This window comes from Hydra vulgaris, chromosome 09 (assembly GCF_038396675.1).
Source record: "Hydra vulgaris chromosome 09, alternate assembly HydraT2T_AEP".
NCBI lineage: Eukaryota > Metazoa > Cnidaria > Hydrozoa > Anthoathecata > Hydridae > Hydra > Hydra vulgaris.
Window position 1 is genome coordinate 53,639,523 of NC_088928.1, and position 17,978 is coordinate 53,657,500.

Genomic DNA, 17,978 nt, shown 5'->3' on the forward strand with positions numbered 1-17,978 from the left:
AATGCCAGAACTGAATGAATCACACAGAAAAAAATTGAAGAAAATGGCAGTCACATACTCAAGAATAAGGAATTAGAGAATCAATTTAAACATTTTCCAATAAAAAAAAACATGTCTATGATATTTATGGCAATATTTAACTACATTTTCCAATAAAAAAAACATAGCTATGATATTGAGCACAAAATGTTTATTTTATTTGAAGAGTATCTTGACATTTATGGCAATATTTAACTACATAAAATATTAATAATAGCAGTAAAAAAAGCTTGTCTTTTTTTAAATAATTATTCAATAAAGATTATAAAAAAATATATATTCCACAATAAAACTTACATAAGAAATTACCTATTAAACGATATTAATTGTTTTATAATATTTATTTTGTAATTTATTTTAGTTTTCTTAGTTTATTCTTATCCCTTAGTTTCGAAATGTTTTTAAGTGTTTTCAAGTTTCAAACATTTCGAAGCATATGTAAATCATTTAATGAGATTTAGTTAGATTTCACTCTAATTTTTTGTATTATTTTTTAAAAGGATACACAAAACAGTTTACCTTTAGGAAGAATAACAATTGGATGAATTTCACTACCTATTAAAAAAATAATGCAATGTTTTGAAATAATATATGAAAGAGTTTTCATAACAAAAATACAACATATAAAAAGACTAAAACGTGTTGTTTATATATATATATATATATATATATATATATATATATATATATATATATATATATATACATATATATATATATATATATATATATATATTTATATATATATATTTATATATATATATATATATATATATATATATATATATATGTATATATATATACATATATATATATATATATATATATAAATATATATATATATATATATAATATATATATATATATATATATATATATATATATAAATGTATATATATATATATATATATATATATATATATATATATATATATATATATATATATATATATATATATATATATATATGTATATATATTTCACTGACTATATGTGATTGTTGACCACATACAGTCAGGAAAAAAATTATTTTTTAGTAACTCCCAAGTTGATAGTGGTTTATTGCATCCTTGATGAGAGTGAATTAGTTTAATAATGAAAAAAATGAAAGATTTATGTTGTTCATGATCAATATTAATGTAAACATTGTTATGGAGCTGAACATGTAGTTGCTAATTTCATTTGTTTTAATTGCTTATGGTTAGAATGCTCACACTTTTTAGCCACTTCCTAACTGATATCATTGGTGAACCTGTGATATGCATATAACTTTTTATCTTTATTTAAACTTATTCAAACCTATTTCATATTAGTTCGAACTCATTCTATTCTTCGTTATTTTATGCCTGCATTTTTATATATTAAAAATGCTAAAACAAATCTCTGAGTTAATGCTCAATGATAAACAACTTTGTAGTTACATTCTGGTATAGCCTATATGAATTGCAAACACCTTGTCAATGTTTTTCGTCCAAATAGGTTGCATAATTATATAACAAATTAATAAAATTAACAAAAACAACTACAACAACAACAACAATAATAATAATAACAATATTAATAATAATGATACTAACAATAATAACAACAAAAACAATTGTATCTGAAATATTAATTCCTTCTAAAACTGAAATTGTAAATAATTAAAATATTTGAAAATATAATCTGGATTATAAAAAATATCAATGATCATGTCTTACTCATCGATAAATAATTAGAAAAAAAGGTAAAGTTCGTTTATTTACATCTTGTGTATATATCATCTCTTAATCTACTAGCAAATTAGTTGTTTTTTAATAAAATTGAGCATTTTTATACAGTTACTCACTTCTCAAGACAGTACTCTAATAAGTAAATAATTTCTCAATTAATTTCCTCAATAACAGTACTACAAATAAATTGTTTTGAAGGAAAACAAATTGACTTTGATATCAGCGATGTCTGTCAAAGTAAAGATTATCAATAATGATAACAATATTTAATTCAGGTAACTAATTTAATCAATAATATTACTCATAAGAGTACATAAGAAGAATACATTTCTTTGAAAGTAACCGAAAATAATTTTAATAAAATTTCATCAGTCTAAATGACAAGTAAATGACAAGTAGATGTCCTTATCTTTTGCATAAAAATAAATTATCAGTATAATTTATTTTAATGAAGGAATCCTTGAAGACATCAAGAAAAGACATTGTCTTTTTAGATCCACCAACATTTACTGTTTTATTTTACTTCTCGAATTTACATGCCAAAGGGTGTTTGCCAATGCTGGTTTTTGTAAATTTTGTGCCATCTTTTCTTTAATTGATGCTGACTCTCTGTAGATTTAAATATCTAAAAGAGCCATGCTAACCAGATGTTCATAGAGAGATTAGAGATCTCTTGAAAATGCTTCAAGTGTCTCTCTGTTAAAAGTCTTCATTAAATAGGTAATCAAAATTTGGGAAGAAATTTGATGTCGTTAATAATGGCTTGGATTTCAAGTAATGCTTTATTCCACTTTTGACATAAACAAGGCTGGCAAAACTCTTAAATCTGTGATATTCACAAACTGCCAATGTGAATTGAGAAAAAAAAAGATTTTCAGAGTGCAAATGGTTTTTGCCATCAATCATGCAAGATATGTTGGATTAAGTGCTAAAAAATTCTAGCTGCCTTTGCATACACCAAGAAACAAAAAATTCCTCAAGACGAAATATTTTTTTTCGTCTTGAGGAATGAACTGAACTGTTTCAAGATATAATAGTTCTTCACTATTATATCTTGAAACAGTTCATCAGTTGCTGTACAATATGCATCTTGGTTTATTGATGGCTATTGTTTCTGAAACCATTTGAATAGTGAAGTTGGTGGACTTTCAGTTGAACTAAACAGAGTTGTAAAAACATTTAAAAGGACAACTTCTATGACATGATAAAGGCATGTAATCTAGACCATTCAAACTCCCAGAGCCTCTTGAGTGATAACACATGACAGCCTTATGACACCTTGTATTGCTTGACACATGCAGCCTTATGAAACCTTGTATTGCATGCAGTTGCATGGAACAAGCCTTTAATCTGTGATTGCAGACTCCATTTCTCAACTACACAAACACATGCATTGTTTGAGCCTCTCCTGTTCCTTTATTCAGTTTTAGAACAGCTTTTCCCTGTAATAAAAACAGCTATCCACAAGTTCATTTAATTTGTTGGGCCATTAAGATTACCATCCCAATAAAATTCATAACATTTTATGCCATCCCAATGCTGGAATAGTGGATCTGCCAAAAAATATTCATTTTCATCGTCATTGCAGCAGCCTTTTGTCTTTCTTTTACTCTAGATTGTCTGATTGATCTTTGTGATGTTATTTCAGAAATCTCATAGCCAGTTGCCTGTGCAACAGCTCCTACAAAAAAAAAAAATACAGCTACAAGGTCTTGGAGGCCTGAGAACACAATTCGAAGCATCTACATCTTAAGGTAATTGAAAGATACTCATAAAATCTTTTTTGTTGATAAAGCCGTTGATTTTGACAAAGTAGTCTTTTGTCACATAACTTGAGTGGAATGATACTTTTCTTTTTTTTTCTGACTCCAAAGTAGTCAGCAATGAAAGTTCACCTTTTGTTTCATTAATGCCCTTTGTCATTCATTCTTCATATCTCATTTTTATTTATTATTTTTTTCTTTTCGTTGCGAATTGTCCCGCTTATTGCTACTCTCATTTTATTTAAAAAGCTCATGCTGCACCAAAATCAATTTATCTTTGCATGCAAAGGAATTTAATCCTGAAGATAGTAATACAAATGTTTGTTCCAATTTACTTGATATAATATGTGGGGTCCCTCAGGGTTCTATAATAGTACCCCTCCTATTTTGTATTTACCTTAATGATCTCCCTGGAGCCTCTAATTTAATGACAGTCATGTTTGCTGATGATACTAATCTCTTTTTATCTCATAATAACATTACAACATTATTCCAAAATATGAACCTTGATTTAACAAAAATTTCTTACTGGTTTAGAAAAATAAGTTGTCATTCAATGTTGAGAAAACAAATTGGACACTTTTTCACCAAACTTAAAAAAAAAGTTATTGCCTCCTGTCATGCCTTTACTTTTTATTGACAAAGTTAAATTAAAAGAGAAATAACTACTAAATTTATAGGTAAAACCTTAGTTGGAAATATCACATTGATTTATTGTCCAAAAAAATTGCTCAAAATATAGGAGTTATGTATAAAGCTAGAATTTTTTTAAATAAGCACAGTTTAACACAATTATATTTCTCACTAATACACTGCCATATAAATTATGCAAACATTGCCTGGGGTAATACCAACAAATCTAAACTGCAACCTCTTTATCTTCAGCAGATCGACTTGCTCATGCCGAACCACTTTTATTTCAAATGAAAATTCTTAATATTTATCAACTAAATATTTTTAATATACTTTGTTTTATGTATAAATGTAAAACTAACGCATCTCCTGTTTCCTTTCATAATTTATATACCTTGAAAGAAACATATAGATATAACTTAAGAAATGATAATCTAGTTTGGCAATAAACTAATTTTGGAAAGTCATGTATCGCATTTCGAGGAGCTTTTCTTTGGAACAAAAAAGTTTTGAAAATTTGGATTTTTCCCATGAATGGAATTACATTTCATTCACAAAAAAACTGAAAGAAATAGTTTTATCTTTTGAAGACTTATCTTTATATTTTTAACATTTTATGAAAATATGAACTTATTATATAATGTTACATACAATAATATCGGATTCACTATTTATGTGTTTATAAAATAAGTACTTTTTTATACAAACTTTGTATTTACATATCAGAATCAATTATAATTTCTTTACAAATTTATTTATATATTTTTACAAAATTTATGTTTTTTGCAAATTATTTCTTTGACATTTTTGTTTTATTCTTTATGTAATGTTATTTTAATGCAATTAATATTCACAAGCGGTTCTCGATGATAAAACCTAAAGGTCTTCTGCGAGTCTCCGCATTGTATTTATTATGTTTTTTATTTTTATACTTATATATTTTATTATATTTGTTATTGTATAATGATTTTTTAATTGTTACTGTATAACGATTTTTTTAATCTTAACTATCTTATTGTATAAATTTATTTAATATTTAAGAAAAGAACAAAAAATTCTAAGAAAAAAAAAAAATATATATATATATATATTATACATATATATATATATATATGTATATATATATATATATATATATATATATATATATATATATATATATATATATATATATATATATATATATATATATATATATATATATATATATTATACATATATACACATACACTGCAGGCCAAAAGTTTCCGGACACTTGGATTTTGTTTAATTTTTTAATTAAAACTCCCATAATTATTTCAAAAAAATTCTTATATCTTATTTATTTTATAAAAGATACATATAGTTACTATTTAAGAAAAAAAAAAGAAAAAAAATAAAAGAAAAAAAATACTAACAACACTATTATTATTAAACTGTCTTTTCGTCAAAAAATGACCCACGAGTTTTTATCACTTTTTTTGCGATCCGTGGCATCCTATTTATTAATTTATCTATTATTTCAGGTGTAATCGATAACCAGGATTCTTCTAATATCTGCCACAGGTGCTCTTTGGATGTTGGGCATTTTTGTCTGACCTTTCTGTCCAATTCTTCCCACAGTAACTCTATTGGGTTCAAATCTGGTGATTGGGCCGGCCAGGTCATGTTTTTGAGGACACCATTATCCTCTTATTCCTTTATGTAGTTCTTACATAGTTTTGAGGTGTGTTTAGGGTCATTGTCCTGCATAAAAACAAAACTACGACCAATAGTTCTTAAGCCAGAAGGTATAGCATTGTTTTCTAGAATTGTTTTATATTGTTCTTTTTTCATAATACCCTCAATTTTAACTAGGTCACCAACACCAGCTGAAGAAAAACATCCCCATACCATAACTGACCCACCACCATGCTTGATTGTCGGCACTAAACACTCTGGGATCATTTTTTCTTTTGTTGTTCTTCTGATGTAAATTCTACGTCTTTGCCCAAACAGTTCAAATTTGGACTCGTCGGTCCATAGTACTTTTCCCCAGTCTCCTTCTGTCCAATTTTGGTGGTCTTTAACCCATTGTAACCTTTTCTTTTTATTTCCAATCCGTAGCAACGGTTTCCTGACCGCTATACGGCCAGAAAGTCCTGCTTGTCTAAGACGTCGTTTCGTAGTGGTTAATGAAATAGATTTTGAATGACTCCTATTAAAGCCTGAAGTTATTTCCGGGGCCGTAAGTCTTTGATTCCTTTTACTCATCAATATTATACTATTATCTTCTGCTTTTGTTGTTTTCCGTGGTCTACCAGATCTTTTTTTGTCTTCAAAAATGCCTGTTTCTTTCCATCGTTTGATGGTATCTTGTACAGTACTTCTGGCAACTTTTAATTTTTTGCAAATTTTACAAACTGAATAACTTTCTTTATGTAATGTAATTATTTCAGAACGTTTTTCAACCGTTAAAGAAAGTTTCTTACCCATATTTTTAGTTAAATAGTCGAATTATAAAATTTTAAAATTTTTTTCAAGATTTTTTAATGTAACCATCATTAATACCAAATGAAAACTAAACAAAACTAAATATTCTTAATCATTTTAGTCGGCTATCATTATATTATAACTATTTACTTCATGTTTCAACAAATAAATAACTTTAACAAGACCAAACTCTTAAGAGTAATGTAACGCTATATATCAAGTTAAAATAAACAGGTAAAAAAAAAAACTTACTTATTTAAGTTTGAGGTCAGTAATACCCAATTACTGACCTCAAACTTACATAAACACTTTAAATTAGTAAGTTTAAGTATTATAAATTAATTTTATTGGTTAATTTAATGATACAGGATAGATTTTAGCTTTTTATATAAAAATATCAAGTGTCCGGAAACTTTTGGCCTGCAGTGTATATACATATATATACATATACTCATATATATATACATATATATATATATATATATATATATATATATATATATATATATATATATATATAATATATTGAAGCAAATAAGTTATATATCTATCCTTGTCCTCAAAGCACATGTTTGGATAGAAAAAAACCCAAAAATGACCAAAAGAGCAAGGCTAACATAAATACTTATAATTTTTTTTTTTAGAGCTTAGATAAATATATGTACTTTTGATTAAAAAAGTATAGTTTTTTTCTTTCTTCTCAAAAAATAGTATAATTTAAATTTTAAATCAGCTAAAAAAATGTTTATTTTGTGGTGCGGCATTGTTTTTATAAACTTTTCAACAATTAAATTCAAACTTTGTTATTTAGATTTGTAATATAGTTTGCAAATGTATATATTTAAAATAAGAGTAGAATTACTCATTTTATGTATGTTTATTATTTGTAATATTATAATCAGAGTAAAATAAAATACATTATTACAATTTATCAATTTGTCTTCAAAAACCGCACTTCACATTTTTTTACTTTTTTGCAAAATTTAAATACACGGTTTATAAGTGGTCTTTAAAAACAAATCATTAACAGTTAATAAATAAAAAGGTTTTTCTCAAATTTACCGAAAAATATTGATTTTGTAACATGTGGTTTTTGCATGTCACAATTTAATGTTACTTATCAAATCAAAAAAAATATGAAAAGAATGATTCTTTTGGCAGTAATTGTGCCTCATTAAATCTAATATAAGAATCAACCCAATCATATGAGTATACACCTTTTCTTAGTAACAAATCTAATTTTTTACCTGAATAAAATCTTTAAATATTTTTGCATTGATCTTCTTTTAAACTTTTTGACATAAATCTAAGAAACGAAGTTCACGTTTAACTTCAACTTTTTTACCCTCTTTATTAATAAACTCACCAACTTTAATTTCTCTAGAAAAGCTAATATACTTTTCTTCATTGTTTGGTATACAACTCAACTTTTCTCCTTATAATTTCTTTATAAATAAGTGAGAATCATAACCAGATAAATTGTGAAATAGTACCAAAAGAATTTTGGAATTTTATATTTAAAATAACAATTTTTATGGGCAGCACCTCTATATTTTCCAGTATTATGGCAGTGGTCACGTACTTTATCTTCATTTAGATTTTTTCCACAAATGTGACACAATATTGCAGCATTAAAATCATGCTTGTTTTCATCAGTAAATATTACCCTATTTGGAAATTTAATCTTGTTGTAAATTTTTATTATATCTTCTTCTAAGCTGCCAACAAATTTTTGTGCAACATCATCCATTTCACTACTTGCAGTAAATGTGACTGGACTGCTTTGATAAAAACTTTCATCAAAACATTTAATATACTCTGTGGTAGCTCTCAGAGAGGCTGATTCCATCAATAGCTAAAAAATATCAAAGTATTAACAGCGCCATGCTGCGCATGGATGGTGTCCCTGTTTGTACTTTTGGTGTGCATTGCGGAGGCCACATTTGGAGCCTTTTGTTATGGTTTAAGGTAAATTGGTAGTAATGAGGCAATTGCTTGGACTATTAAACGGTGTTCTGAGTACTATCTATGCTTTGAGTCAAGTTCTTCAATCTAATTTTAAAATGAATAAAGTACCAAAAACTATAAAACACAAAAAACCATCATCATCACCAAGTTCTCTAAACCTATCATTCACTAATATTTGTGGTCTTCCAAGTAACTTTTCTTCTGTTGATTTTTATCTCTTGCAAAGTTAACCACACCTACTTGCTCTTTATGGGACTAATTTGAGTTCAGCTGTCTCATCTTTCGATTTTAGTGTTGATGGTTACCTTCCTTTAATTCGTAAAGACTCCAATAGTCACATGGTTAGCTTGGGCATTTACATTCGTAAGAATTCACCCATTTGTCATGAAACTAGGTTTGAATCCACAGACTATTCTTTCATGTGCTTTTGTTTAGCACCACTTCACTCTATTGCCTTTCAATTTGTTCTATATCGCTCTCCTTCATCTCAAGACTGCACTCTTTTTGATGTTATTTCTGATCATATTGACCAAGCCCTCTCTCTTTATCCATTAGCTAATATAGTTGTTGTCAGTGACTTTAATGCTCACCACTCTGAATGACTTGGCTCTAGTGTCAGTTACTCTGCAGGCTTTAAAGCCCACAACTTTTGACTTTTACAATCCCAAACTCAAATAGTCAACTTTCCAACTCACTTTCCTGACAACCCGAATCATTTACCTTCTCTACTTGACTTATGTCTTGTTTCTGATCCTAGTCAGTGCTCAGTTTCTCCACATTTCCCCTTAGGTGCTTCTGATCACAGTTTGATCTCTCTAAAATTAATATCTCATTCTTCTTCATCACCTGAATCCCCCTATTATCGTACCTCTAATGACTAAAGTAAAGCTGACAGGGATTCTTTCCATGATTTTCTTTGTGATAGCCCTTGTCTTCCTGTCTTTTGTCTTCTTGCCGACAAATGCGCAACTTACATAACTTCGTGGATTCAGGCTAACATGGAATCTTTTGTTCTCTCTTGACGATTCCAGGTCAAGCCTTACTCTCCTCCATGGTTTTCCTCACACCGTGCTGCTGCGATTGCCAATTGAAACCATTACTTCCATATTTACCAGCAAAACAAATCTCCAGAAAACAGAGGTCTGTTTATTACTGCAAGAAATCATTGGAAAAGGTTTTGTCTAACGCCAAATCCTGCTATTCTCAGGTCATGAAATCTCGTATCTCATCTCAAAAATTCGGCTCTTGTGACTTCTGGAGAATCTATAATAGTATCAATAATAAGGGCAAATCTTTAATTCCACCTCTCTTGCATGGTTCAGACTTTATCACCTCAACTAAAGACAAATCCGAATCATTTGCTAATAACTTTTCATCAATATCATCTCATGACTCCATGAGTTGCGTTCTACCTGATATTGCCAACAAACAGGTTGATTTAGCTTCTGTATCTAAAATGATTTCCTGCCTAGACTCTTCTACAGCTTGTGGCCCGGACAACATACCTGTTATTGTCTTGCAGAAGTGTTCTCGGAAGCTGTCGTCTATACTCTCAAAACCATTTCACAAGTGTTTATCAGAGTCTTATTTTCCACCCTGCTAGAAAACAGCGTCAGTTATCCCTATCTTCAAAAATTCTGGAGAGCGATCTGATTCTTCTAACTACCTTCCCATTAGTCTTTTTCCTATCATAAGCAAGGTTTTTGAATCTTTAATTAATAAACACTTACTTTCTCATCTTGAATCTAATAACTTTCTGACCATCAATATGGATTTCCATCTTATCGTTCTACAGCTGATTTGCTAACAGTAATAACCGATAGGTTTTATTGTGCATTAGATGATGGTGGAGAGGTTAAGGGCATCGCTCTTGACATTTCTAAAGCTTTTGATATAATTTGGCATGCTAGTCTTCTCCATAAGCTTTCTTCTTAAGGTGTATCTGGAAAAAGTTTTTGGATTATTGAATCCTTCCTTTCCAATCGTAGCATAAAAGTTGACCTTAATGGACAGCACTCTTCTTCTTATTCTGTAACTTCAAGGGTTCCTCAAGGTTCTATCCTTGGCCCTATACTCTTTTTAATTTACATCAACGATCTTCCAGATATTCTCACATCTAAGGTGGCATTGTTTGCTGATGATACTACCATTTATTCTTGTCGTGATAAGAAATCAACACACTCTGATTGCTTGGAGGGGGCATTTGAGCTTGAAAAGGATCTCACTTCTGCTTCAGCATGGAGCTTACAGTGGCTGGTGAACTTCAATACAGATAAAACTCAATTTTTTTTAGCCAATCGTTATCGCAATAAAAAGATCTTCCTATATTTATGAACGGTGATGTACTCGATGAGTCATCTACTCTTCATTTTCTAGGATTAACTCTTACTTCAAATCATTCTTGGAAACCACATATCAAATCAGTTGCAAAATTAGCATCTGCTAAGGTTGCATCTCTTTATCGAGCTCATCACTTTTTTACTTCGGATTCTATTCTCTATCTCTATAAATCTCAAATCCGGCCTTGTATGGAATACTGTTGCCATATCTGGGGCGGATCTTCTAATGATGCCCTTTCTCTTTTAGACAAGGTGCAAAAACGCATTGTAAACATAGTTGGACCTGCTCTTGCAGCCAACCTCCAACCATTATCACATCGTCGTAATGTTGCTTCTCTTTCTCTTTTCTACAAATACTATAATGGGCACTGCTCAAAGAGCTAGTGTCTCTTGTGCCATATACTAAAATTCATTCTCATGTTACTCGTCATTCAATTAAGTCTCATCCTTTTTCTGTGACTGTTCCTTAGTGCTCCAAAAATTCTTATTTGTCAAGTTTTTTTCCTTGAACATCAGTTCTTTGGAATTCACTTTCTTCATCTTGTTTTCCTGATTCATGTAATTTGCAATCATTTAAGTTGTATGTCAATCGTTATTTTGTTCTGCAATCTTCATCTTTTCTTTTTCAGTACCTTCCAACTTAAATTAGTGGCTGCTTGCATCTTTGTTAGAAGCAAAGATGTTTAAAAAAAAAAAAAAAAGTTTTACACATCGCACTATATAATGATTTATATATTATAATTTCTCCAGTTTCCATGTTTGTTAATTTAACAGTGACTGGTTTTTTCTTTATTGTTCTTAATCTTTTAGATTTTGGATCTAATTCTTTTTTTTCTTGTTTTTTATGATGTATTCTAAACTTGATTGTTTTTTTCTCATTTGTTTCTTTCACTGGGTGTATTCTAGGTCTGCCAACTGATCTTTTATCATTTACTTCTTTCACTTCAGTCATAATTGATTCTTTATTTAACAACCCATTACTATAGCAATCATTAGCAATGAAGCAATATTGTCAGATGTTTTTGAAATGTTATTTTCTTCTGATAGATTTTTTAAATTGTTCTTTGTGTATTTCATTATTTTAATATATAAAGAAAAAAAATTTAATTAATTTTCAAAAAAATTTAATTTAAAAAAAATTTAATAAACAGAATAAAATTGGGTATAAATCTTTATAGTCAGAAGGAATTATACTGCTGAGTGTGATCAATTCAATTATTCTATAAAATTTTTCATTAAAAACAGCTGCATCTCTATAAGCTCTTGAAAATTGCCCCATTTGGGAATGATAAATTATAATCAACAGCAGGATATCTTTCAAAATTAAGAGAAATGTAAATATTTGACAAGTCACAATGATCAAATATTAAAGGATTAGCATTTTGGTCTCCAATTTTATTTGTTTGAAATGCAACAATAACGTATCTTGGTTTTTCAGTACCTATCCTTGTGCACACGTCTCAAGAAAATCTAGTAGATTGTTGAACAGATATAGTATTACACTGACGCTGACAATAACATACTGAAATATTTGTTTTTGATGTGATTTGCTTATAAAGTTTAAACCTTTCTGGATCTGCTGGTAGCACATGTGGTATAAACAACGTATTTTATTAAGATTAACTTTCGCATCATCTACAGTAGAAAGCATAAAAATTGCGTCATTATCAGTTTTACTTACAAGAGTTATAGTATGCTTAAATCCAAAAATAATCCAAAAAATGTGCCTTGAAGGTATGCAAAATGAAAATGTTCCTTTTGTAGTCAATTTCTGAATTATGTATACTTGTCTTAATGCAAACCCTAAGTTATCAGTAAGTACTGCTGTCTATGTAGTATTTTTATACCACAATTGATTTAATCCTTGCGCTCATTGAAAGTCGTTTGGGTATTTAAGCATTCCTAACATTGTAGTTGCTTTACCTGGGTGATTAATAGTTTCTTCATTTTGGTTTGATAATTGGTATGATAATTGACTATATAAACGCTTAATACCATTATTTGTCAGCGTCACTGCATCTGTATTAGCATAAGCTGTTCCATCAGCTAATTTAACAAGTTGCCCTTCAAATAAGAGATAAGCTTCAGATGGAAGTGTGTAAATATCTTGTGTCACAACATAAATTCTTATTTCTTCAGGACTATTTAGATTAGTACGAGCAGCTGGCTCATACTCATGGAATTCAAGTCTTTCAATTCCGTTATCCACAGTTGGCATTTCTGTAAAATTTAATATTTCAGAAGTTGTCATTTTGTTTTTTTATATACAATATAAAAAAATTATTTTTGATTAACAATTCTTAAAAAACTTTCTATAAAAAATTTCGCAAGTCTAAGCGTAGGTCATTGAGGTCCTAAGCCTAGCTCATTGATTTAACAAGTGAAATCTAAGCGTAGCTCCTTAACCTAACGTCCTTTTGTTAACTAGATCTTCTATTCTTATAGCATTTCCATCTGATAGTTTTTTTGTTGATCTTTTTACTGATCTTATTGCAGTACCCATCATCATTTTATTTATATTTGTTGTTATATCATCTACATTATTTTTTTTAGACCTTTCAGATCCAGATTTCATTAGATTTTCAGATCCATTATTAATCAGGTCTGTAGATCCAACCAAATTTGAAATTATTTCATCAATTTTTTATTAGTAGCAGGTTGTGATACTTTTTTTGAAGATGTTTATCAATTATTTATTTTCCTTTTTTAACTGGAGCATTTGTAGCAGCTTTTATCGCTGATGCGGAAAGTTCTTTTCCTGCTGATTTAGCAGCAGTTATTGCGGTTTTTCCTAAATCACTAGCAGCCAATTTCTTCAACATAGCTGATGATACTCTTGTTACATTTGATGTTTTAAGTCGTTAAAATAAATCTCTTATACTTTCGAATATACCACTTCCTCCAATAACATGTTTCTTTATATATCTCTTATTATGAACAACTAGCATTTTTTATGTACTATATATTTTTTTTTATATGCACTGGTATATAATTATAAATTATTTTGTATTGCTTTATACTGTAAACTATCTTTTATACCTTGTCAAAATAATTCATCACAAATTGCAACAGCTTCATTTCTTGCTCCCGTGTTACCTGCTTTCGATGCAGCTATACATAATTCAAGCATTTCAATTAATGCACCAGGGTCGCGAGGAAGAATTATAGTTTGTATTTTTGTTCTTCCTCCAATTCCATTTCCTTTTGATTCTAGCTTTCTAGATATTTTTATATCTCTCCAAATGGGTGCTATTATATATCTGAATTTTTCACTTCTAGATGACTTTGGTTTATGTGTATTAGTAGTAATTGCATCTGTTTGTATTAATATATCTTGATATTTTTTAAGGTCATCTTCACTATATATTGCCTTATCAGGTTTAAAGTTTGTTATCAACTCCCAAAGACCAGGAGTACCATAAAATGTTTCACCATCAATAATTATATCATCATCATTAATATGCTATTTTCCAATATATAATATATTATTATCTTTAGAATGCATCCCAAAGGTAGTATCTGCAGATTTTTTACTAGTTGTAAACCTTGTTAGACAAACTCTTGCAACGGTTCCTGTATTTATACGTTTATTTTCTTCATGAGATGGTAATAGTTCTTTAGTTTCAGTTATCATTATCTCTTTATTTGCTTCAGGATAAGAATTTGAAAAAGTGAGTGCAAATTTATTAGCTTGATCTTGCAATTTATTTATGTTTTCTTTTATTCCATCTTGACTATCAATTAATGGCTTGTACAATTAACTGTAAATTAGTTTCACCCATCTTTTCATATAAACTATCATTCAGTATTCTTTTTTTAAGATCTAAGAATTCTTTTTTTTTCAATTTGATCTCTTTTTTCACGATCTTCCATTTTTAGAAATGACATTTTGCTTTTTTTTATAAAAAAGATAAAAAAGCACATCATTTTTACTAAATCTGCTTTTGAGTATCTTAATTGCATTATCTCTTCCAAGTTTAATTAATGATTCTTTAGTTTGTTCATCAATTAATTCTTTTGTATTTGTTCAAATTTGCTCAAGCATGACTTTAAATTTTTCAATTTCACTAAGTATTAGTTTAAATTCATTGTCATCTATACTTCCATCTACTAAAGCATTAGAAATATAACTACTTATTGTATTTAGTTTTGAATCAGCAAGTACTTTAATCTTTTCATGCTTTTCTGCTTTTAAATTTAATTTTTTATTAACTTGTCCTTCTATTAATGATAAAACACCTGCTCCTAATTCTGCCCCCTCGCATGCAATAACTACTGGTTCTGCAATTATTGTTGCTAAAAAGCCAATTCCAATAGTTCCAAGTGTCATGCTAGTGCTTGCTAGTAATGCATTATCAATTGCTGAAATTATTTTTACAGCTCTACTTTTTACTTAGTATACTTCTCTTTTCTCTCTCACGCTCTATTTCTTTTTGAATCTCATTAATTGTGTTTAGGCAATATGCATGTGCAGTAATAATCTTATTTTCTTCATCAGGCGCACTTGGAAGATTTGGATATATTTTATTGATTTGGATAAGTTTTATTATCATTTGCACTCTGTGCATGGATATTTGAATATATATAACTTTTTTTAAAAATATTTACAATAAATTAACAAAACATCTCCTTTTTTAATCAATACATCAGAATCAGAATTATTAACAAGATTTATTATAATATCATCAACAGTCTCTGATATTACAGAGTTTTGTAAACTTAACATTTTTAATTAAGTTCTTCTTTTAATGAAACTAACGCAACACCTTCATTAACTACTACACTAAACTTTAAAAGAATATATTGATGTGATAGAGATTTTATTGTAATGTTGTGTTGTGCAAATATTTCATATTTATTCTCATTTATTAATACTGAAGGATGCTCTAAATCTTTGTGTACCTTAGAATGAAGAAGTATTTTTAGTGGTTCACCTGGTATATATTTGTTTATAAATTTATGTAATGGAGGATTATTTCTTAGCATTTCTTTTTATATGCAATATAAAAAAATTTCACGAAATCACAGAATCATATTTAAAAATGGAATATCAGCAAATGGTGAATTTGGTCCTAATAATAAACCTGATCCTGTTGATGTATATCCACTTCCATTAATAAAGTACAATCCATAACCTACAAAACCTTCTTTACTCCATGGTCTCAAATATAAACCATTTCCTGCAGCTGTCATTTTAACTCCTTTTCCTTTTTTTTTTAAGTACACAATACCCCTTCCAGCAATTTTATCAAACATAGCTGATCCAGCTGCTGAACCTACTCCTGTTAATAAACCTGTTGCAAGTGCTGGAGCAACGATTGATAATAAAAATCTTCCAGCTGTACCAAGTAAAGGAAAAAGTGCACCAATAAATCCTCCCTCTATTTGAGAATTGTGTGCTAGTTGTGTTTTACTAAACTTATTACACCCGTACCTTTTTCATATGCTCTTTTAACTCTATTCAATTGTGTATTTACAGCTAATACATGTTCACCATTAATTAGTTACAGCTAATACATGTTCACCATTAAGATCTGAATGTGATAACTTAATACTAGCTCCATAAGCATCTTCAATTGCTTTTCTAAGTTTTTCTAATTGCCCTTGCAATACATTTATTTTAATATTAGTATATTTAATCATTTTATATATAATATAAAAAATAATTTTTGTAAAAATTACGAAAAAAAATTTAAATATATTACCAAATATTATTTTACGATTTATATCTTTACTTCTTTGATATGAAATGTAATAGCTACTTCTTCTCCTTGTAAATTCAAAAGATTTCCATTTTGATCAAGCAATTTATTTTCCATTTTTGATATTGTTTTTAGTGTTACTGGTAAATAAATTAAGTTATACGGCTCTAGAGCAATTTTATAACCAGGACCTACAGTTGGAAAAAATGAATATATAACATCAGTTCCTCCATTTATATACAATGATCCTATTATATCATTTGTTACTTGTAAACTATTAACATTTAATATGTTTACTATATTAGTTGACAGTGACGATTTGGTGAAGATGACAATCTTGAAAAAGAGAGACAAATGAAGAACTGAGACCAATTTTACTAGAGGAAAAGACTGAGTTGAAAGTCCAAGTAATCTCTGGGAAATTGAAGTCACCAGCAATGATGATACCGTTGTATTTTTTAGTCGATATTAAAGTTTTGGCAAGGAAAATAGCACTTGAAATCTCTGAGAAGGCTTCGATACCGGAGGATGGAGGTCTATAAATGCAGCCTAGGATCAGAGTTTCATTCAAAAGCTTTAGTTCAACCCATAATTGTTCTGAATAGTAAGGAATAAAATCTTTGTGTAGTAGGAATTCCTCTATTTTGTTTGAGATGATTTTACTATTTATGTATATAGCTACACCTCCTCCGATTTGGTCTGACGGTCTGAACGATAGAGGTTGTAGTTCTGAAGAGTTGATTGGTCATTGAACCATGTCTCGGTGATAAAAATAATGTCAAAAGAATTGTTTTCTGCAAGTAAGGACAGTTCGATGAGTTTTATTGGATTGAGGGAGGTTGCATTGGTGTAGAAGCACGAAAGATGAGATAATTTGATGGAAGAGCTGGCCTTGTTAAAGAATGTTGAACTAGTGAAATGTTGAGAGCGACTGAATGGCTTCAGCAGCTGATTTCCATTTGAGGAATGGATTCCTCTCTCTTCCATTGATGTTGACTGTTTTGGATGTGTCAATGCATTTGATTTTTTTGCTGCGGATAACAAATCGAAAGGGTTTGTCAAGTAAATCTTTTGCCAAAGGTTCTGCATTTTCTGTAGCACGCTTTTTGTTTAAGTTGTTGAATGTTTCTTGTTCGAGAGGTGTACGGTCTGGGTGAATGTAGACAGATTTTAATTCATCTATTGAGGCAAGTCGCTTTGCATTAGATAAGAGATCATTGAGGTGCTCATTCGAGTCAAACTCAATGATGATCAATTCATTTGGCTCAGCTGCTATTGTAGTTAAACTGGTGTTGTTGTTGATCTTTTTTGTGAAATGCCCAACAACTTTAAAAGCAACATTATAGTTAAGTTTTTTTAGCATACTTTGAA

General features: G+C 29.1%; 1 protein-coding gene across 3 annotated transcripts in view; it reads right to left on the minus strand.

Annotated features, from left to right (window-relative positions):
- Nucleotides 1–17,978, minus strand: part of LOC136084866 (uncharacterized) — a 169,500-nt gene that overhangs the window by 37,848 nt on the left and 113,674 nt on the right. For all 3 annotated transcript variants that reach the window (XM_065806056.1, XM_065806057.1, XM_065806058.1), the window contains one exon: nucleotides 559–594. In XM_065806056.1, the coding sequence (XP_065662128.1) occupies nucleotides 559–594 (36 nt within the window). The remainder of the gene's footprint in view (nucleotides 1–558; nucleotides 595–17,978) is intronic.